This window comes from Miniopterus natalensis, chromosome 7, assembly GCF_054644295.1.
Source record: "Miniopterus natalensis isolate mMinNat1 chromosome 7, mMinNat1.hap1, whole genome shotgun sequence".
NCBI classification, from domain to species: Eukaryota; Metazoa; Chordata; class Mammalia; order Chiroptera; family Miniopteridae; genus Miniopterus; species Miniopterus natalensis.
This window is the reverse complement of record NC_142087.1, coordinates 64727916-64752687: the sequence shown is the minus strand read 5'-3', so window position 1 is coordinate 64752687 and position 24772 is coordinate 64727916. Positions and strand designations below refer to the sequence as shown.

Genomic DNA, 24772 nt, shown 5'->3' with positions numbered 1-24772 from the left:
ACCTGCTCTAAAACCTAAAATTTATAAATTAAAAAAGTAGTGGTTAGAACATACAAGCTAAATTAAGCTATTCTTCAATTATGGGTTAATTAGGAATTGAAATTAAAATATTTATACAGCTCTTCTCTGTACATAACAATTAGACTACAACAGACTTATAGGAGACTAAGAAAAGAACAAACTCCATTTGCTCCATTTATATTGTTATTAATTTAAATAATGCAGCTTTGAAAATTACTTCTTGAGGGATCACATGTATAAAATTTGGCAATAGTCCCTTGGAAAGAACTGGGCTATTAATCTGTTTTGTAGACTGCAAAATCCATAGGCAATCATCAGACCAGCCTCAAATATGTCCCTACCCTTTCCTGAAAGTGTTCTCTCGATTCACTTGCAAAATAAATGTATACTGCCTGATGTAGTTTTAAATGTTTGAAAACTCTGTTTTTTTATTTAGTTTTTCCCCAAAAGACGACTGTCAGAATAAAAGAAGTCAGATTAAATTAAATTACATGTGTAAGAAACGATAAAATGACGAATTACATAAAGCTGGTAAGTGTTATGACAATTGGAACCAGTATGTGGATTACCTTATCTCCAAAAGATACTGAAAAGAATAAATAGTAATATGATAATTTTCCAGCATATCAAAAATGGTAATATCATCTGTAAGGACCCATTTTTGCTATATTTGCTAGGTTTACACCCCCCAGCATTTGAGTGGTAGATTTTTGTTGCAAGCCTATGTTAAATTCTGAAAACAGTGTGAGAGCACCATGATGAAAATGAGTAATTCCCATTTTACAGAAAGAGAAGTTGAGCAGAAACACATAGAAGACAGAGGTGATGTGAAAGCTGAAATAAGAATTCAAGGATCATGATAGCCCGTGATTTTGCTCAGGATTTATAACAACGTTTTTGCTGTATAATTTAAGCAGATCGGGACATCTCAAGATTATTGCTAACAACACTGTTGCGGTGTAGCCTAAACGTGCCAGCCCTCATGAAAGTGCCCAGTTGCTTTTGCGAACCCAGTAAGCAGGGTTGGGGGAGGCAACACCACAGTTCCTGTGAAAAACAATATTTATTTAGTGATGATTTTGGAGTTGTGCAGACACTGCTATGTACTCTGAAGTATCTTCATCTCTTTCACAGTTTGAGCCCTTTACATCAATCAGCTCAAATTTCTGCTCCGAAGACACTGAAATGTTTGGTTAAGCTGACAAATTTGTGTGGTAAATACAACTGCTTGGCAGGAAACTTTGTCTGCTTTAGTAAATGCTTTAAAATAAATCCACCCAGAACCATTTGTTCAGGAAGCTTTGAAAGTCAGTGATACGCATGGCAAGACATACGTTCTGTCTTTAGTGCTGTGTTTGAATGGCAGGCTGGGTACAGGCGGGCCTCTGCTCTGGAGGATCCAGAGGACTCACTGGCGAACGGAACAGGCAGATACAGGTGGAGCTCAGCAGGAACCACGCGCTATATCACCTGCGAGTCTGGGCCCGGTCAAGGAGGCTGCAAGCCCGGAGGAAGCACTCAGTGGACGCTGGGCCCTGGTGGGGCGGGGGGACGGCAGGTATAGACATGTCTTTAAGGCTTGTTATCTGAGTGCAGGGAACGAATGTCCACAATGACTTTGAAATACTTCTGAAACTCCCCCATCTGTTTATTTATTAGTTCATCTTTAACTTAACAAATACTCCATGAGCACATCTTCTTTGAAAAGGAATGCTGGATGCTGCTGGGGGGATGTTGACCCAGAGATACATTTTGGACCCTAAATACCTACAATCAGCATAGAGGAGAATGGTGTGAGAAACCTGAGAAAGGTACAAATGCAATTCTGTGGGATTTTAAGTAAGTGAGAAAGTCCTCTGTTGGTTAAAAGTGATTGTTAATATGTAAATGAGTAAATTGGTTCAGTTTATGAGAATGAAACTAAGTTCCACAAAGGCTAAGGGGTATTTGAGCTCAGGACAATGATTTTTATGCAATAAATGCAAGTAACTTAAATTTGTATAGCCTTGTAACTTCCCATTGCTTTTACATTCCCTATTTTATTTTATGTGATCATCACAACAGTCCTAGGGCATAAGTAGGGGAAAATTATTAGCTAATTTTACAACTAAAACATAAGTTAACTGTGATATCTAATGACTGTCTCAAGGACATGGTAAAAAAATCATATTTTGAACAAGGGTCTTCTCCCTCTGGTACTACATGGGCTTTTTTTCTGATCATGTAGTTTCTAGGAAAGGTTTTTAAAGATGTGAGAAACTCTTAAGGGTGCTTGTCCTTAGCAAATGGGAATCAAATTTTATTAGAGGAAACAAATTTACATTTCATTTTACACATTGCTGAACTGTTCCAAGTTATTTTTTTAGTAATTATACACTCTTTTTAAATTAAAAATAATTAAGAGGAAATATCCAGAAAAAGAAAACATAAAATAAGGAAAGTAACACAGGCAATTTAAAATGTAGAGAAAGGGAAAGAATATATCCCATCTGGAATATAAAAAGACAACTTTATATGAACAAATATGTCAAGTTCAGGGAGAAATGGGCAGAATAGCTTCATCATAATATATAGGTTTGATCTACTTCTGGGGTGGATCACCTTCAATGCTGGATCAAATAAACTTCCCCCAAGTAATATTCATCCGCATCTACAGTCCAGACAAATCTGCATATCCTAATGGAAAATTCTATCCCATATCATGTGCACTTGTTAGGGATACTTGAAAAATTCATTCAAAAGTTCTACACTTGGATATCTCCTCTTTATCATGAGAATAATCATGCATGCCTATCTGCCACACCAGTAGTAGTAACACAAATTGTAATGTTATTTTGCAATTTAAGCAACAATGATATAACATTGAACATAATACTGTAGAAGTATAACTACATATTTGTAGAATATATACCATTTTTAAGTATAGATTTATGTAACTATTTTTATCAATTTAGTTAATTTACTGTAAAATTTTTAATTGTGTTTCTATCTTCTAAGTTACTATGAAAATTAAAACAAAAAAATCTATAGAGTAGAAGATATAAACAAAGAGAAGAAAAAGGTATTCGAATGAAAAAGAGGTATAAGACAGAAACTAATCCCAACTATAATAATAATTTGCATGCTTACCCTCTGCCAGACATTATGCAAGTTTTAAATCCACTAATTTAAACCTTCATACAACTTTATAATATAGTTGAATAACAGTACCTTTGTTCAAACTTGAACACTCTATTTCAAATATCTAATGACAATAATTCAAATTGTGTGTGACAATAAAAATGAGTAAGTGAAACAGCCCTTGGAAAAGGCAAAGAATTTCAAATTGGATAGATATGAACAAACACGTGAGGCACCTATGTGCTATTAAAAGACACACCTGAAAATGTCTTTACATATTAAACAAAATAGTATTAAAACATATGCAATAAAAAAACATTACAAATAAAATGGTGTATTTGTAGAAATGTAGAATTAGAAAACTACTTAATTTCATGTGTGTAATAAATTTGAATACTAAAATTAGATTAAAAAAAGAAAACAAAGTCCATAGTCTAAACTTATTTTGAATATAAAGTAAAGGTCCTATATACTGGTAAACTGAAGTTCACAGACTATCATTATTTTCATGTTATTATGATTTTTAAAAATGCCTATCTTAAATCAACAGTCTACATGGTTAGCAGCAAAATCCTAGAGGCAGTAATGCTTTTAAAAAATTAGATAAATACTAATAAACATAGAAAGTAGTACAGTAAAATGTTAATTGTATATATCTTTGGATAATGAAGCTATGTGTGATTTTTTTATCTACTAGTCTATATTTTCAGATGTACCTGTAATTAATATGTACATATTTCTGTTATAATGATAAAATATTTTATTTTAGAAGAAAGTAAATACAAATTCATACATGTATATGCATATGTATGTGTGTACATACAAGTATGTGTTTGTATAAAACTATAATGCTGTATCAGTCCTCAATTCCTCTACTTTATTTTTCATGAGGAACTCTAATTTGGAATTTCCCCAAATAATGTCTTTTTTAAACATTAAGGAAATGTCCAGAATACTCTAGAGCTTCCTTTTTATAAAGCATTTTGAATCTCATTTTCCATAAATAAATAGTTATTTTTGTTCCTTCTTATCTTTTTAGGTTGTAAACTCTCTTGAGGATAACATCAGTGAATGTACCATCAGGTTTACAGGGTGGGACAAAAGCAGTTTTATAGTTGTTTGTATGACAAATAATACAATTAATAAGTAATAATACAACAATAAACTCTGTGTTTCTCCTACTCGCAAATGCATAAAAAAGTCCTACGCTTTTCTTTCTTTCTTTTTTTTTTTTTTTTTTTTTGTCATAAAATTACCTTCAAGCTTAAAGAGAGTTCTTCCACAGAAAGTATTCTTGAATTTGTTGAGCATGTCCATGTTCCATTACCTAATATCCTTCATGGACATAAATTTGATGTCCCTTTTCACCCATCATTTTTCTAAACTGAAAATTTCTCATCTGGTCTTACTATTTCATTTCTTTGATCATTTCTGTTAACCTTTTGGGCTTCTCTGTTTTATAGCCTTATTGGAATGCACTGAATGGAACTGTGAACTCTACTCCAAGTACAAAAATATTATTAGTCCTGTTGAAAGATTTAACAAATCTTTTCAATTTTATCATAGTTATCTCTGACATTTGGTGGACCTTTTATACCACCACTCCATACTGGACTGTCTTCAAGGGATTGTTGACATAGATTCAGATATCTTTTTTCTAGACTCAAGTATTAGCAAAGAGAATAAATCATTTTATCAGCATAGTTTGGGTTATACTTCCCCAGATAAATCGCTTTATACTTTCCACAGCTGAAACTTATCCACTATTATTTTGCCTATTCACACAGCGGTACAAAATGTTCTTACAGGACCCATTCATCTCACCATTGGAATAGCATCTGAGTCATCTGCAAACTTACAGATCTGTTTCAGTGCAGTCATAATGGCCCATCTTCCTCTCCAGGCCCACATTCTTCCAGTCTATGTAACTGGAGTCATAGTGAAACATTTTTTACTCTACTTTTGACTTAGTCCAATCTCATGTTCTGATACTAATCCTGTGTACCAGAGGGGGATTTCAAGGACTTGAGCAAGTGCTACAGGTGAGAAGATCAAGTCCACCTGAATGCTGTCTAGTCCTGCTCTGACTTCCTGCCCTGTTATCTATCTGGACTTCTTCCTTCTGACCAAGTCCCTCCCTATATTTCAATTTTAATAACAAGTCCATGTCTTTGTGCATAGCCTACTAACCCTACTTTTGTTTATTTGGTTTGGTTTTTGAACATGGATGTTTTGAGTTACTCTTTTGAGTTTCCTGTTTCCTTTGCTAACTGCCAGATTGAGCTTCCTTTTCCGAACTCAGTTGGTTAAAAATCATTTTGAAGGTTTATTTAGATACAATTTCCTGGTTCTAACCCTAGAGATTCTGATCCAGTAGGTCAGGGCAAGGTCACTGAATTTGCATTTCTAATAGGCTCACGAGTAATGCCAATGTTGCTGGCCTTGAGGCCACACTTTGAGAATTACACAATGTCCAGGATTTCAATCTTTTTGCTTGCTGGAAGCCATCCCCTGATGACCCACCTTTCTGAGCAGCTCATTTGGGCCACCTTGATGGGCTTTTCTACATTTAAGGACCCTATTTCTCCCTCTGACCACTGTCTGAGAAAGGCAAACAACACCAATTCTAGTTTTGCTTCCTGAAATGATGATGATGGTGACGATGATGATACTGAAGATGACAATTACAACAGTAGTGATGATGATGATCCTCAATTCCCTTATCTTTAAAGTGGAGATGAAAACAGTACCTCCCTTACAGATTTTTGAGACTGGGAAATAAGAAAGCATATAACTTGGCAGAATGCCTGGAACATAATGGGTGCCCAATAAATGTGGGTTATGAAAACATCAATACAGATGATGATGGCAACATATCATTAATTGAACAGATTTATTGATTGTTTGATTAGCTTCTGGGAATATAATATTGAACAAAACAGATAAGAATCTGCTCTGGTGGAGACAAAAACATTGAATGAGTACATAAATAATAAAAATTGCAATAAGTACTACGAAGGAAACAATAAGAGGGTGGTGGGGCAGAGTAACTGGGAGAGGCTGATTCAGTCATCATGGACAAGGACAATCCTGTAAGATGGTGGTGTTTGTGATATGAGCTAGGGCAAGAGATTTACAAATATTTTGAGATGGGAAATTTGTTTGTTCAAGAAAAAGGCAGGAGGCCATTATGAGTGGAGCCTGATGAACAGGGGAAGAGTGATGACGTTAGATAAGCAAACACAAGCTACATCCCACAGTGGCAGGTAGGATGTGAGTTTTTAGTTTAGTCTAAAAAATAAAATCAAAGGACCTTGAGGGTTCTAGTTTCTAAGAAGGGATATACTATGTTCTGATTTACTGGTTAACAAAATCATTCTGGGTGAGGCTGGGTACCAATAAGGTAAGACTGGTAGGAAGAACATCAGGAGGTCAGAGGCCTGCTCCAGGTAACAGGTGAAAACAGTTGGATTCAGAGTGAGCTAACTCAGGATGGAGAGAAGGGGGTAGATTTGAAGTACACTCTGGAGGTTTAACTGTAACGGATTTAATGCAGGGTATAAGAGAAAGAAAGCACAAAGCTGATGACTGGGTTTAATATATCGCAACACTGAAGCCATATTCATTAAACCAAACTCTATTTACTTACTTTGACAGTTTTCATATGTATTATATACATGAATAATAAATATTCTTTTCTATTTAAAACTAACTTAATCGTATTTATTTTCTGAGTGATTTTCTTAATAACTTACAATGTTAACATTTTTCATCATCTGTGGTAAAGTGTAAATAATGGAAGCACATTTCCTAAGCTCCCTCAAGAAAGCCTGTAATATTTTCCACTCAAATTATTTTTTAAATAATAATACCTAATACTTTTTTAATGCTTCATATATACCAAACCTTGGTCCACACCCAAGCCCCTAGACTATACAGCCCACCCAAACCAGTACAACGTATCCATCTCATCTCACTAAGGTTGCTCTAATCCCCACTTCCACAATTTTGGTTCAGTGATCCTATACGTTATGATGCGCTGTGCTGCTTAAGTTCTACTATTTTCAGAGCCACCTCTAGTATACTTCTTTAACAGTTTTTCTCCTTGCGTTTTCCTGAAATGTCGGTAGATGGCAAGAGCTCTTCCCCCAAGGATGGGATCTGAATGAGACTTGCTGTTCTGAGTGTGAGCACTTACGGAGGATGCAGGTAAATACAGTGACAACGAAGCCACTTGCTGAGTATCTGCTCTACCCCAGGCACTGTCGTGGAGCTGCCCTGAACATCTGTTATTTCTCTTAGCCCAAGTTTCATAAAGAGTCTGCAAGTTATTGGCTCATTGCACAGACAATGCTTAGAGGTCCAGTGATGTGTTCATGGCCACTTACTAGAAGCACTTGCAAGTGTAAACGGGGGTAGGTTGAACAAGGAGACATGGAGGAAGCATGGATAGGATGGAAGATGAGAGTTATAAGTGCATAAATGCTCCTGATTTTAGGGAGATGCTGTTAACTTGAAGTGTCCATAAAGTGCACAGCCTAAGAGAAGGAAACCAAGCAGCCTGCTGTAGATGTGAAAAGTAAGAACTAACCTACTTCTCTCTTTACATAGAAGAGTGGGAAGAGGTGGTGAGGAAAAGACCTCACTTGCTGATATCTTCTTCTGAGGCCAGAATTTCACTTATTACTATTTTATTATTGTTTTAAAAGTCAGAAAAAGAAAATGTTCCTCTTCTCAGTACCTTCTGCATATATCTACATAATGACTTTGTGAGTCTTAATTCCCAAGATATTTTGCAAGTTAAATTAGCATTCTGGTAGAAACGCAATATTACTTGCACGATGGCCACTTCTATCTGGCCAACCACCCTTTAGGAATCACATGCACACTCACACACTCACACACCACAATCCCCCAGCTCATTTAAAATTTCTTTAGTTTTCATGCATTATAAATTGGTGATAAAGTGTTATTACTGAGCATTCGGCAGCTGAATTCACGAACTAATTTTTGAATGTCAGTAAGAACATACCAAGGGAAAATTGAATTATATGATTTAATCACGGGCTAATTATTTTCTTTGCTGGTCCTCTAAAGCAGCAGTGGGTGCAAACTCACAAATATCACATTTATTTTTCTTAGCAGGAGGGAAGCACTGGGCTGTGATTAAAAAGGCATCATGTTGTTTCTTACAAAATGTGTAATAGGTTCGACCTGCAAGAATAAAAAATCAGCTACACCCATTATAACCATGGTAGAAACCCCATTTTAATTGGGTAGGCAGTTTCCATGGAAATGTACACAGTCCATTGCAATTGCATACAAGCCCAATTGGTGAAGCTATACTGCTGCTAACAGGAGATTCTCTACCTGAAGCACTCTTTCAGCCACCAAACAGATTGGACACTGCATCAGAAAGAAAAACAAGTTTTACCTCTCCAGCCTTTGCAATTGAACACAGCATTTCCTTACCATTAACCTGATGAGATTCTGGAAAGTCCTGCAGTCTGTACCCGATTAACTTTGCTTGAGCCAACATTTCCCAAACCTCTATGAGGTTACAGAGACAAAGAGACAAAGAATTTTTTGTTTGTTTGTCTTGTATTTTATTTATTTATTTTTTATTTATTTATTTATTTATTTATTTATTTATTTATTATTTTAGGAATACCTAATAATGAAAATACAGTTTGGGGAATGTTGGCGAACAAGGTTTATCCCTCATCTTTATGAGACTGTGTAGTTGTTCCTCCTTTAATTTTGCCCGTTTTGTTCATACCGAGCTTGTACCCCAAATCTTTTTCCCAGGGAATATCTACGAAAATATTTCTATTAAAATTTAGAACAGTACGTTGTCTTAATCGTAGGGTAGTTAAAACCTCATGCATAAAAAAAGATTTCCTGAACCACCAGGAAATGAATAAAATGGGAAAGAAGACTTACATCTCAGCATTGTGTACAATTATTATTGTTATTATTATTATTATTACTTTGTCACAAGAGGACTAAATAAATGAGACATGATTTTTCTCACATACTAAAATTCAACGTTCAGGATGAAAATCCAAATTCAATTCTGAGAGGAAATTCTGCGCTTCTTACATATTTCTTAAATGCCTAATTCATGCCAACTAGTATGCAAGGCACTAAAGACATGAAAATGACTCACACACAACCCCTCACCTTGAGAAACCAATTTCACCTATTAATGTTACAACTCACCATATGAATTTCTATGGAAACTGCCTAACCAGTGTATTAAGCATTAACAGCAGAATTAGCAAGAAATTATGGAAGCACAGGACAGGGAAAGGGTTAGCACATGGATGCACATAGTGTCAAATCTAATGATTAAAGAGCATACATAACAAAAGGTCAGGTTCAGAGAACAAAGCATGAAAAAGTCTTTGTCAACTCATTCTCTCCCCTGTAGCCAATGACCTCACATCGCCTTCAGCAATTCCTCTGTGTGACTTTCCATTTAGCCTGCTCCTCTGAAATTGGTATACCCTACCCCAAACACATGCCCATAAAAAGTCATTACAACTCAATAATAAAAAGACAAGTAACCCAATTAACAATGGGCAAAGGATCTGAATAGATATTTCTTCAACAAAGACATAAAATTGGCTGATAAAGCCATGAAAGGGACCCAACCTCATTACTATCAGGTGAATGCCTATCAAACCCACAGTGAGATCCCATCTCTCACTTGCTAGGCTGGCGAGAACAAACCAAAGTTACTAATAACAAGTGTTGGTGAAGACGTAGAGAAACAAATACCCATACGTTACTCAGACCATGTAAAATGGTAGAGTCACTTTAGAAAATTGGTAGGTCCTCAAATGATTAAATATAGTTACCATATGACAGAGCAATTTTAGTTCTAGGTATATACTCAAGAGAAACAAAAACAGAGGGCCACAGATGTTCATAAAAAATTATTCACAACAGGCAAAGGGTGAAGACAATCCTAATGCTCACCAACCAATGAATGACTAAATAAGACATGGTATATTTATACAATGCAATATTATTTGGCCATAAGAAGGAATGAAATGCCACAAGGATGAACCTTGATAACGTTGTTAAATTACAGAGAAACAGAGGAAGAAACAAGATGGCGGCGTAGGTAGCCGCTGCACCCGCCGCCTCCAGCAACCACGTCTAAATTACAACTAAAACAGAACCACCATCACTCAGAGCCTCCTGAAACCTGGCTGAACAGAAGCCCCACAACCAGGGAACCGAAGGAGCAACCAGAGCAGTAGGAGGGGCGGAGACGTGGGCGGATCGGGGCTGGATTGTGGAGAAGCGGCCGCGGGCCCACTCCTGGTGCTGTGGTTTAAACCCGGGAGGGAATCTCGGCGGCAGGGGTTTCCCGGAGGAGCGAGGGGTCCCAGCCCCACAGCAGGCCCCCAGCCCAGGGCTCCAGGGCCGGGAAGAGACGTCCCCACAACTCCGGGCTGGGAAACCAGCGGGGACTGTGGCTGAGGGTCGCAGAGGCTGCGGGAGCCCCAGCAGCTCCTCTAAAGGGCCCGGCGCACGGACTCACTCGGACGCTCCCTCTGAGCCCAGCCCGGGCAGCAGCCTGAAAGGACCCGGGACACTCGGGGAGGAACTAACCTGCCTGAGATCCGGGCGAGAGCTGGAGGGCAGCTTCCTCCCGGGCAGAAGGGCTGGCGGAGGCCATGGCTCCTTAGGCGAGTCCTCCCCGCACACAGCCGGCAGGCAGGCGCCATATTTGAGTCGCCAGCACCTGACTCCCACCTTTGGCCCCGCCCCGTGATTCCCGGAGGCCCCGCCCCCCCCACCTGCAGCTCATCCAGGCCATTTCCAGGGGCTTTTCTGTGCAAGGGGACTCTCCAGCCTCATGCTTAGGACTTTCCTAAAATCTCTCAAACAAGCAGCAGCGGGCCCCATACGGCTTGATAAGGGGTCCCGGGCCTGGCACTAGCAGCAGCCTGCATTGGTTCATAGCTTGGCCTCTCCTGGACACCTCCAAGCCCAGCATAAGTAGCAGCCAACTACGGTTTGCTGAGTAGCTCATGCTGGGTGGCCCTGGGCAAGGCTGACTGGCACAGGCTGACTTTGCACCTCCCGGGGGGCCCCAAAGACAGTGCACTTGGTGGTCAGACTTGACCACACTGGATTACAACCCTACCACATCCACGAGTGACACACTCAAGGGGCACACTTGGTGAACACCAAAGCCCCACTGAAGTAAATCCTGCTCCATAGGGGTGTCTCCAACACAGCAGCTCTTTGGCTGTAGTTGCAGCCGGTCCTCACAGCTGATTGGCCTGGGGGTCAATTCCTCCCAGGGACGCCAACAGCAACCAAGGCTCAACTACAACAGGACAGTGCACACAGCCCACACAGGGAGCACCTAGAAGGCCCAGCTCAGGTGACTGGGGAGGCTGAGCCACTGACCCTACAGGACATCTGCTACACAAAGCCACTCTACCAATTCCAGGAGACATAGCAGCTCTACCTAATACATAGAAACAAACACCTGGAAGTAGCCAAAATGTGGAGGCAAAGAAACATGTCACAAAGGAAAGAACAGAAGAAATCTCCAATCTCCAGAAAAGGAATGAAATGAAATAGAACCAAGCAAGCTAATAGATACAGAGTTCAGGATAATGGTTATAAGGATGCTCAAGGATATTAGTAAGACTATTACTAAAACAAGTGAGTCCATCGATGACCTAATAAAATACCTATCAGAAATGAAGGCTACACAAACTGAAATGAAGAATAATTTACAGGGAATCAACAGTAGAGGAGAGGACGCTGAGAATCAAATCAGCAATTTGGAACATGAGGAAACAAAAAACACCCAACCAGAAGAGCAAAAAGAAAAAAGAGTCCAGAAATATGAAAATAGTATAAGGAGCCTCTGGGAAAACTTCAACAGGTCCAACATTTGTATTACTGGGGTGCCAGAAGGGGAAGAAATGGAGCAAGAAATTGAAAACCTATTTGAAAAAATAATTACAGAAAACTTCCCCTACCTGGGGAAAGAAACAAACTTACAAGTCCAGGAAGCACAGAGAGTCCCAAACAAGAGGAACCCAAAGAGGCCCACAGCAAGACACATCATAATTAAAATGCCAAAGGTAAAGACAAAGAGAGAATCTTAAAAGCAGCAAGAGAAAGGCACTTAGTTACCTACAAGGGAGACCCCATACGACTGTCAGCTGATTTCTCAACAGAAACCTTGCAGGCCAGAAGGGAGTGGCAAGAAATATTCAAAGCGATGAAAAGCAAGAACCTACAACCAAGATTGCTCTACCCAGCAAAGCTATCACTTAGAACTGAAGGTCAGATAAAGAGCTTCTCAGACAAGGAAAAGCTAAAGGAGTTCATCACCACCAGACCAGTACTATGTGAAATGCTGAAGGATCTTCTTTAAGAAGAAGCTAATGAACAAAAGAATCTGACAAACTAAATGGATCCAGAGACATTGATGCATGCAACAGATGATCATATTTCAGAGGGAAGGGGGGTGGAGGGTGGGAGGAGATTAACCAAAGAAGTTACATGCATATATGCATAACCCATGGACATGGACAATGACAGGGTGAAGGCCTGAGGAGGGGTGGGAGTGAGGTGGAGGGGGTTAATTGGGGGGAAAAAAACAGGACACCTATAGTGCTTTCAACAATAAAGATAAATTTTAAAAAAGAAAGAGAAATAAGTCACAAAACACAACATATTCTTTGATTTTGTTCACATGAAATGCCCAGAATAGGGAAATCTACAGACACAGAAAGTAGATTGGTGGCTGCTTAGAGCTGTGGGTCAGGCAGGGGAGGAGGGAGAAGAGGAGGAGATGGAAGTGATAACTAAAGGGTACAGGGTTGCTTTTTGAGGTGTGAAGGTATTCTACAATTGGCTGTGTTGAATATAGTTGCACACATCTGTGATTATACTGAAAAACATTAAATCAGACACTTTAAATGCACAATTATATAATATGTAAATCACAGTGAATGGTATCTCAATAAAGCTTTTTTTTCTCCAAAGATTCAGGCAACAAAATTATTTCATTTTCAGTACATATTTGTTGAATGAGTGAATAATTGATTGAAACAACGTATAATAGAAACTCCAAATGCTTTAATAGAGTCCACCATTTTAATATATGTTTTCAAGTGGGTGTTTTTTGCCCTTAGGTACACTGCCACCAAGTGGTGGTAGGAGCCTTTGTTTATATGGTGTGAATTTCAGGTGCATGAATATCAGTTATACTCTGATGATTTCCTGCTCACATATCCTATATTACATATACTACAGATGAGTCCATATCTTACTATGTAAAAGCAGTGAAAGTGATTATACTTTCATATATTAAATAATAAAACAGAAACAATGCTTAAAATATACAGAAATGTCATCCTTTGCTCTCTAGTCTTTGAGTACTAGCAAGTACCACTGACACTAACTCTTGCAAACTTTAATTAAAACACTTCTGTCTAATTTAGTTTGGTCCTATCATAGATTCAAACTCCTTCTGGGATAATTTATGTTTCCGGTATTTGAGGACAACATTGGCATGAAATGCCCTTTTGGGCAGCTTTGCACCACTCAGCAGTTTTTCTCCTAAACCACAGATGGTCACTTCACCTTGCTGTAATTGTTAGGGCTAATTAAAATCATAGCCTTAGATTGCCTTTTTAATGCTCTGAGTTAGTACATAGCCTTTGCCTTTCCCTCTGGGGTGTCTACTTCCTTCCGTGTCTATCCAAGAAAGAAAAAATTAGATTCATAACCATCTCAAGGATAAATTAAAAACATTGCTCAAATTGTTTTCTCCAGTGGAAGAGGGAAAAAGAGTAAAGATCCACATAGTAGGCCTTCAAATAAACCTTTGTGTAATGAATAAATAAATTCTACCACAAATTCAACTATTATTTCCACAGATGAGTATAATTGCTATTGTAATACCAAATTATTACAAACAGCCTGAACCTACTATTTTTAAAATATATATATTAAAATGCATATAAAATATATGCATTCAACAGAATCTTCTAAACATTATTTTGGATAGAACTTTGGCATAGTTTTATAGCAGTTATAATCTCAGGTGAGGAATGTAACTATAATAAGAAATCAACACAGTGATCAGAGAAAGCAGCTCATAGATAGTTTTGAATTTTTTAAATTTAATTTTGCCTTATGTTATGTACTTTTATCCTACATTTGGGATCCTATCCCTACATGGAAAATTGATTAATTTCATTATGACCCATTTGGAAATTACCTTGTGAAGGATAATCAATATAAACTTACCTAGGGCACTGCTTTCATGAATATGATCATTAAATGTGATGAGTGAGGGAGTCACTGATGATAAAGGCCAGTTACAGACAGACATGAAATTTAAGGACTGCTACTAAGGCAGAAGTAGCAATGTTGTAAATTCAGGAGAGCTCCATTCAAACGAAGAGTTATACATTGTAATAGAAGGATAAATATTACCTTAATTACTATATTTTATAACTACTTTCCACTTATGGCTAAGAATGAGACTAAAACCCAGTGTGGGTGATCACCCAGCAAGTTTTTAAAGGAGGCCATTGAACACCTTAACGGGAACTGGATGTGCCACTTTCTCTCCAAACAAATGGATGGGTCAATACCCTACTTGGCCAATTATACATGCTCAGAAGTTAGCAACTAATATCACACATGCTTTAAGTATAAAAATAAACACACAAACAAACAAAAAAAGCAAAAAACCTAAAGCATATACAAAAATAAAATAATGCAAAACCATATCAATGTTTAATTATCATGTTTCCTTTCATTACTGGACACATCTGAGAGTTGATGGGGAAGAACATTTACATGCTTGTTGAAATAAATTGAATTTATCTAAGAATTGATTTAGAAAAGAAAGAAACACAATTTCCTAATAGCTAAATGACATATTTACTATTAAATGGGACATATTTAAGATGATAGGATCTAAAATGTAAGTAGTACCTGTTACTTAAAATTTATTAAATGACAATATTGAAGAAAAGTTTAGATGGGAACATCAAATTTATAATCTTAGAACTACACATAACCTAGTATATAAAAAGATAAATGTTTTTTGATTCATTGCTATTTTAAGAAGGACATTATTTTTCACACCCTTGGGAATTTAAGATTGTCAGTACCAACAATATGTATTAAATATTGCTAATATTACTTCTCCATTTTAGCTTATGTCCCTATAAAACTGATCAAGGATCTTTTTAACTATATAATGCATAGAGCAAATGGTCTTTCTGGGTTTACATTAGTCTTGAGCTACCATAAGAAAACTCCTGGTTCTGGGTGGCTCAGACAACATAAATTTATTGCTCAAAGTTCTGGATGAAGGGAGTCTAAGATCATGGTTCCAGCAGGGTTGGTTTCTGGTGAGACATCTCTCCTTGGCTTGCAGGCTGTGCCTTCTCTGTGTCCTTACATGTCCTGTTTTCTGTGTGCATGCACTGAGAGACAGAGTGCTACGATGCCTCTTCCTATTCTTATAGAGACCGTTTGTGTTGGATTAGAGCCCCACTCTTATGACATCATTTACTCTTAACCACCTCCTTAACCACCTGTGTTCAAATACAGTGGTGATTAAGGCTTCAACATATGAATTTTGGCGAAAACAATTCAGTGTATGAAAAAAACTTGAGTATCGATGAAGAGCTTATAAAATATTTTGATAGAAAGTTAGGTAACTTGTGTAGGATATACGTACAGTTGTATTTCTTATATTTAAAACTCAGATGAGCCAGAGAACAAAGAGTTTGAATGGCCAAGATGAAGACATAAATGGCATCTGTTTTTAAGTTTCATACAATCTAGTTGGGAAGAAAGTGTGAATAGCAGGCTGCAGAGGCACAGAGGAAAGTCAAAAATACAAAATGCTGCACAAATTTGGATATCATCCTTGTGCCACAAAACAGCTTTTTTGTCTATGTTTCTAAAGATTACTGCCAAAAAAAAAAATCTGTGTAACACTAAGACATCACTACGGGATTCCTCCATGATTCATGAGAATTATGTGGGGATCAGTTGTTGCTTTGTACATTTTATAGATGAGGAAAACCGGGTACAAAGAGAGTGCATGGGGTGTTTCAATGTTTGGCATTTTATTCTGTTTGTTTGTTTCTGCTTGATCTTTGCAACTATGCTTTAGGCTTCTCACGAGGGCTGGAAGAGCATCTTGTAATTCTTTATTTCCCGGAGCACCCAAAGCTATGCCTTGCTATTCTGAGATCCTTCTCTCTCAATTCTCACACCCAAGCAGTCACCAAATCCCATGAAGAAATAATTATCATTCTTTACACATTAAAAAAGGAGAATTACAGAGTCAGATAACTGGCCAAGATGAAGCTAGTAAGCCACAACTCAAAAACCTTTCCATTGCCTTTAAGATAAAAATCTAACCACATTAGCAGCACACTCAGGATCTATGTCACTTTTCAATCCACCGTCAGATTCCCTTTGTGCCCACAGTGTTCAGTCACATAAAATCACTTCCTCTTCCCCATCCTTGCTTATCTCCAAACCTTTGCCCAACTACTCCCCCTGCCCAGGGAGCTCTCCCCCAGCCCCTGCTCCTGCCCCTGCCCCCAAGCCCCACCTCCCATTCTCCATCTGTGTTGCACTCTTTATTCAGGGCCCTGGGGCCTTCCTTTTTCCAACTGTTCTTTGGGCTTCCAGTAATTGCCTACTTAGTGTCTGTTTACCTTATGAGTCTCTGAGGCCTGGGTCTGTCATACCTGCCTTTCTGTGCCCAAAGAGTACTTGGCAGAGCACACAGAGGCACCCAACTATTGTTTGCTGCTTTACTGCTAATGCTGTGGTTCAGTTGTATGTCTGGGACTGGAAACTGTAACTGGTTAATTCACTATATATTCAGCCATCTTTTTATTATTCAAAAGCATTTTCAAAATGAAGTGAGTTACCAACGTGGGCTTTTTCATTACAAAGTGATAGTTTTTAACAGTTTCGGGTGTGTTTTTTTTTACTTCTCCCATGTATCTTAATCTGCTGTCTTCTTAACTCCCTTTTAAGATAATTTTTCTAAAACTTTCTGAGTAGCTTGGCCGATTATGGTTACATTTGTAGAATCAGTACATTATTTAAGGGTTGAGATAATGATATTCATTTAAGAAACTATGGAAATGGATTTTGAAGATAATTTTTCTCAAAAATAGAAAATATATGGTGAATTGTTGATAAGAAGTGTTATTCTAAAGACACTACCATCAGGCTTAAAGAACATACCTGTTTAAGGTGGAAATGCTCAGGCCAACGGAGAGAGCCCTTCTGAACACACACATTCATAACAGGGGGCCCAGGGAACCCTGTTTCCTAAGGAGAAGTTCCTTCAGGAGGAACACCTTCATCAAAGGACTTCTTTGCAGAGGTGTTTACTTGGGAGAAGTACAAACTCAAGCACCACGTGAAGTGATATGTGCCACTCATGCCATGGAGGATATGGGGAACTCTTAGATTTGGCTTCAAGTCTTCAATTACGTGCAAAAGACTGACCTATCAGACTTATTTGTGTCCTGCACCAGTCGGTGCCAATTCTAGCCAACATTCCTCTAGGAAGCTGATAAGGCAAATAGTTGAAAAAACCTACACACAGAGGTAAACTTTTAATAGTAGATTGAATATATTGCTACAGATCTCTTTAAAAGAATTTCTGGAACCCTTCCTGGAAAATTCAAAAATGTTTTCATTTTCTCATGGGTGTTAGACCTAGCGGCTTCTGCTGAACAGTGACCTTTTCACCTGCCTTCTTCTGTGTGTGTATGAACAGTACACAGGGCTTGTCCAAGGTTGGAGCTTTATTGGTTAAAGATCAAATACTTTTTAAAGAATGCATGTATGCATCGATTCAGAAGACGAATCAATCTAGACCTAAGGCAGTGGCCAATCTCCTGAATGCTAATTAGGGGCTGTCTCACTGTGGGTATGGAAGTGCGCGTGAGGGTGGAGATGAGTAAGTAAAGGAAAAAGTGAATATATTTTCAGAAATGATTATTATAATCCTTCAGTCAGAAAGCTGGACATTTTGAAAATAAGAATGAACAGACTGCCATTCTTCAGCTCATCATGGCACTAGCGGTTTAGATGAAATGGAAGCTGGAAACAGTGTCCGAGAGCCTGGCTCTGCACCCTCTTCAGGACCCCTCCTGCCACCACTGCTTTAGGCGCCACCTTATGACAGCAGAGACTATCGACTCTTCTTATCTTCACTGAATCCAAGTTTACATGCAATATGAGAGAAATCCTACTCATACAGCATTAGAACAACCGATTTATACATTTCTAATTATACTACAGTCCTATTGAAGCCAGACCTCAAACCTTTGGTAGCCTTCCCAGAACCTAGTGTGGTGCAAGAACGCAAAATATGTCCACCAATACCATATTGATGGCTATTTCATAGGTCAGAATCACTGACATCAATGGTTAGTATTTAGAATACTTCCATAAATGAATTTATATTTTAGATAACTTTGTCCTTAATTTTTTCTAATGTAGATTTCTCCAAGAGGTTTATTATGGAACCTTTCATTTTCATTCTGTAATGTAAATGTTTTAAATAATATTTAATGTATATTAGTTCTGAAACTGTTCAAAAAAAACCACAGCATTTTTCTTTATCTTGTTGTATATAAAATGAATCCTACTTGAAAAGTCTGTTAGTTCATGCAAGTTCACATTCAAAGCCAGTCTAGATGGCAAGAAAGAACCACACATTGAAATGAAAAACAAGAGTCTGATAAAATGCATGATTAAGGCTTATAAGCACAAGCTTATATTTTTTGTGGGGTTTTTCCTTATGAAGAATTTAAACTATACTTAAATTCTTAAAAATGAAACTAAATTTGAATAACACTGATAATGAAGTTATTGTCTCATCTTCCACATAAAAAAAAGTAATAAATTCTATTTTTCATATAAATGCAGTCTTGTAAGATTAACTTACCTCTACATCAGAATAGTCAAAGACTGTATCAAAATTTTTATTACATCAATATTCATTTTAAAGCCTGGGTAGAATAGTTAAAACAGTATTAGAACCACCTCCTGAATTAAATTATGCCTTCTACAATAGTTATAAATTATACTAGGGCTGTGGGGAGATCTTTAAAATGTATACCCAATTACCAACAGGATTCTACCCTCCCACCCCCCAAAAAAAACACCCAAAAGACCCAAGATATGAACACAGTTCTATCTATTTTATAAAAATTAGTACTACATCTAATTTCCATATTCAACATGTAATTACATCCAGACTTTTAGAAATAGGGTAGTCCATTTAGAAGAAAAATGTATGTCTAAAGGCAACAAAGCCAACCGCCATAAAGAAAAAGACTTGGTACCCTATATAAAATCTAAAAATAAAAAAATAAAAACAACGACAACAAAATACACACAAGGAACATAAACAGCATAGTTACAATTATTCCTATATAAAGAGCTCCTACAAATAAACAAAATGAAGATGACTATTTCAATAAAATATAAAGGTCAAAAAAGATTGATGACCAACTCACAAAAATGCTGATGGACATTAAAACTATAAAAAGAAACCTGAATTTAATAGGGATGCAAATTAGAAAAAGGAGGCTTCATTTTTAAAAATTGTTAAATAAGCAAATATTGGGGGCTGGAAAAGAATGCAGTCTTTTGATGACAGGCAAATTCTTGCACTGCCAGTGAGAATATAACCATTTCTGTGATAATTTTCCTTAGGTTATAAGCAAATAAATGCAAAGATATATTAATAAGAATTATCAGCTCAGTATTTGTTTTTTGTTAAATAAAACTTGGAAACAAGATAATTCTCAATAATAAAGAACTAGAGAACATACACACGCATAGGAATACACAGAGGAAGATGCCATAGATGTCAACATGTGTGCAGATATTTATGTATGTACATATATTTCTTGGCTAATTAATGTAGTCTCAGAAATTCAAATTTATATATATTTTAGATACTAATGAAGTATTACATATTTAAATATTATGCATTCATTTGATATATAATTTGACCTCATGCATTTGTAATTAGAGGTTTATCTATAATCACTATAAATTTTATCTCGTTCCATAACTGCATTTGCCTTATGCTCAGTAATACAAATCACAAGATAATTTCTATGACAGCCATTCTATGTTACAGTATTTTGATGATACAAATGTAAAAGTTCTTTGGTTCACCAAAAACTTTCATATAATAAAATAAGAGTAAATGAAATTGTTGCCATTTTAAAGACAGATGATATTTTAGTTAGAATAGCATTATCTCTAAAACCAAAGAATTAAAGTCCCTTGCCTATTCTTACTGTAATATTTATGGTTTCATCAAAGAACAAACAAGTCCATTGCCTCACCCATCATATGCATTATTACCCTGTCCACAGATGAGAGCATTTTCTAAATAAACTTTAAATCTAAAAAGCAAAATGGATAGCATAATAATATTCTGATACAGGCTAACAGACATAATCAGTGTACCCAAACCTTGGCATTTTTACTGAATAAATTTTAAAGAGCCTATGATTTTTCCTGGACTCTTTAAAAGGTAAAAAGATTTATTCCAGAGGAAAACTAATCCAAAGACTGGTAGACAATTTTTTGTTGTTGCAGGAAAAATCAATTGAAATTCAAATGTTAAAGTACCTTCTCCAAACTACATAATTCAAATGAAATTAACTAAAAAAAAAATCTGGAAATGATAAAATATGCATCTGTTTGAGTACCTACCACACATAAAGATGATTAATTTGCAATGATAACCAGTGACCCTGCCTTTCTGAATAATTTGAACCCATCCCTGGCCCTTAAATTTCTTTAAATTAGATTCTTGCCATGCAAGTTTTCTTTAGATGTATGTGATTTTAATGATTCACTTTCAATATAACATCTACAGTTCTTCCATCTTAACAAAACGATTTTAGCAACACATCTGAATTTGCTCTTAGATACCCTGTCATCTCAAATGACAACTGACTTTTCCATTGAGGTTCATGTTTTTATGCAACTTATTCATTTCTTCATTTATTTTCCTCAGATAATATATTTTGGAACCTCTCATTTGTGTTTTTTTTAACACATTTGTTAAATAATAACTTTTGGTAGGTTTCAATTGTATCACTGAAGTAATTAGACTAAAGGTGATGAATCTGGATTTTAATCAATGAGCAAGTATTCAAACACTGCATTTAACCCCTATGCGATCAATCAAAGCAGAGCAAGGATACAAGTGGAGTACTGAGATTGCATTTTCCCACCAGAAAGCATAGGAAGCAATTCAGTGATAAGCATTTAAAGCACCATGCTGATATATTTTGAAGAATACAATGTAAACTCATCTCGAGCCATTAACTTACCCAACACTGTGAGCTCTGCAGAGGCACTAATGTTCTCATTTTTATATGTGACAACACAGGTGTAAGTTCCACTGTCGTCATCTGTCACATTTGAGATAAGCAAGTTGCTTCCACCCAATAGTGAATACTTTTTGGACCTGTAAGACATAAGGCACATACAATTAGGGAGTAAATTAACATACGTGTATATCAGCAAGATACTCAAGGGTTTAAATGAACTCCACGAAAGCTGAAATTATAAAACTGAAAAGAAATTCTATATTGTGGGGTCTTGATAATATTGCACTTATTGGTCAGAAATTCATTCCAGGTAAACCATGCCCACTGGAAGTCTGTGTGTAGTGATCAAAGAACTGAAGTAGATTAAACTTGAAACTAATTGTCAGTACTGAGAAAAAAAATTATAGATAATCTGGTCCAGTTCTTTCATTCTGAATTTGGAAACTTCAAGGTCCAGAGAAAGTGTTCCCGCAGTGGAAGTCAATGTCCTGTGGCCTGCCATCCAACTTAGTAACCTTTGTACAAAACCATGTTTCACACTGCACCAAGGATGCCTGGTTATGTTCAGGGCACACATCTTGACACGCTGAAGATGGAAATGGATTTCCTGAATGCTTTAATATTCTCAGATGGACTGTGATCCCGTACCACTTATTGTTGTTATATAAGTAAAGGTTTAAGGAAAATTAAATTTAAAGATTAACTTCTTGTCTGTGAACCTATCTCACCGTAGAAAATAAATGTGTTGAAAAGGAGCACGCCAAACCTCAAAATCAATGAAATTAATTTCTTAAGTGAAACCCATTTAATCAAAATGTTTCGGACTAAATGTCCCATTCTATTAAGAGTTTACTTTCTAACTATGCCTTAACATTAATGTCCAGTAATTCAAAGCCAGCCAAGTTCTGCCTTATCTGAAATATTTGTTCTACAGATGATGATGAGAGATATAATTGGAGCTAACAGAAGTCACACAGACCCACTATATTTGAATGCTATATTTTGAATTCAAGAAATTTTGGTTTCTTAAGAAGTATTTATTTCACTCTCTATACTACTTCCTTACGATGAGATCCTTCAGAGTATCTTTGCTGAAGACACTTTGGGCAGGATCATCTCAATGGCAACCCTGGCTTTTAATATTTCCTTTCGGAATTGATCCCATAGATTTTGACCATTCCCCAACCCTTTACCCACGTGGGTAAATGTCTTTCATATACTGTATAACATCAAGGGATGTGGAAAAACATTCAATAATTATCAAACACCCTAATATTTGTAGGTACTTATATCCAGTTAGAAAAAGATACACAGTAACACACACTTCAGGAGAGCCTTAAATTTCCAAGACCTGAGTTGGACGACTTCCTCTCCTCGTAACCAGGTGAAACTCGGGGGAGGGTGGCCCGAAACGCAGCACTCCAGGACGGCATCTTTTCCTTCCACGGCTATGACGTTGGAAGGTCTCTGCAGAAAATAAAGCTGTCTATGCAGCCCTGGATCTGTGGGGAAAAACACAGGATCACATCTTTTATGAAAAACATTGCCAAGGTAAATAATGTAGCTCTGATCTTTTTTCCCCCCCTAGCAAGACACTGTGATGGAGAAGGGCAGAAAAAGGGAAAGATGCCAATGAAACGTATGAAATAAACTCCTAAAAGAGTTTTTCTGTCCCTAACTTCTAGAATTATGCTATTGGGATAGTCTCAGCTGTTGATAATATCATGGTATAAGGCAACAGGAAAAAGTAGATTACAGTCACGCATCTGGGCTAAAGGCCTTGCTGCTTTCTCCTTATTAGAAAGCAAGACAATATTATCAGTGACTACTGCAAATGCTATCACCCCAAACTTTTTAATATATTCAGTTTGCCTGCCACTAATATCTCTTCCACTTCCTTCTGCTTTGTTTATTGCTTCTGTGGATTGGGAAATAAGATAGACATGTTAGAGTTATGTTAAATAACATACAAAGTGCAGCGGGTTAGAATATAGAAGGTACCAAGAAAATATCGGCTGTCTTCAAAAAGGAGGCTACACTGAACTTTGTTCTTTATTACAATATGTTTGGCTGTTTCTAAGCCTTGTGATTATTTTTAATTTTTAACAACTTTACAAAGACTGAGTTTGTCCCTAGAGCTGAGATTCTGGGTGAATAAAGTACTGCTGCATCATTCTGCTTCACCCAATGCATTTCCTGTTATATAAATTCTTTATAAATTTTGGATATTAAGCCCTTATCAGATGTATCACTGGCAAATATGTTCTCCTATTCAGTGGCTTGTCTTTTCATCCAGCTGACAGTTTCCTTTGCTGTGCAAAAACTTTTTAGTTTCATGTAGTCCCATTTGTTTATTTTTTTGTTTGTTTCCCTTGCCGGAGGTAATATATCAGGAAAAATATTGCTACGAAAAATATCTGAGATTTTACTGCCTATGGATTTTTATGGTTTCACGTTGAAGATTTAAGTCTTTAATCCATTTTGAGTTTATTGGTGTAAGAAGGAAACGTCAGCTTTTGGCAGAGAAGTTTGGTATCATTTCTCCAAAGATATTTCTCTAATCTAATAAATTATGATATTATGGGAATTTTCAAAAAAAACTAATAGAAATGTTTTTAATAGAAAACAGTTCCTATGTTTCACAACATTGTGATAGATTAAATGTAATCACAAAGTGCTTCAATCCACAATCGATGGTGTAATTCCTCATGATCTAAACCTACTCTGGCCCTGGAGCTTGCTTTCACCAATAGATTGTGGTGTTGAGTCACACTGTATGAATTCTGGAACCAAGGCCTAACGAGGCCTTACAGTTTCTGCCATGTCCCCTTCTGAGACTACCTTGTTAGCCTAAGCAGCTGGAAGGTGAGGGTCACTGAGGCCCCCACCCAGAAACCAGCGCTGACAGACAGATGAATGAGGCCTTCCACCTCGGCCAAATGCACATGAGTGAATCAAAGCGAAACCAGCAGAAAAACTGCTAGGAGCAACCCCAGAATTAAGAGATAATAAACTGTTGTTTTAAGTCACTAAATTTCAGAGTGGCCTGTTATGTAGCAATAAATAACGGAAACATAACACATGAAAGTGAAAACAAATCAAACCCATCCCAGTGATTTAAATTACCAAGTGATCTTTTTTATATATTTGTTTGGTTGAGTTTGATTTTTGGTTTATGTTTGTACTATTAGGTTAATTATGGCTATTTACAC

General features: G+C 37.0%; 1 protein-coding gene across 1 annotated transcript in view; it reads right to left on the bottom strand.

The window, feature by feature from the left end:
• The window catches only part of DCC (DCC netrin 1 receptor), a 603848-nt gene that overhangs the window by 465484 nt on the left and 113592 nt on the right, over positions 1–24772 (bottom strand). The window contains exons 4-5 of the mRNA XM_087819312.1: positions 22912–23062; positions 21561–21697 (exon numbers count right to left, since the gene is read on the bottom strand). Of these exons, the coding sequence (XP_087675438.1) occupies positions 21561–21697; positions 22912–23062 (288 nt within the window). The remainder of the gene's footprint in view (positions 1–21560; positions 21698–22911; positions 23063–24772) is intronic.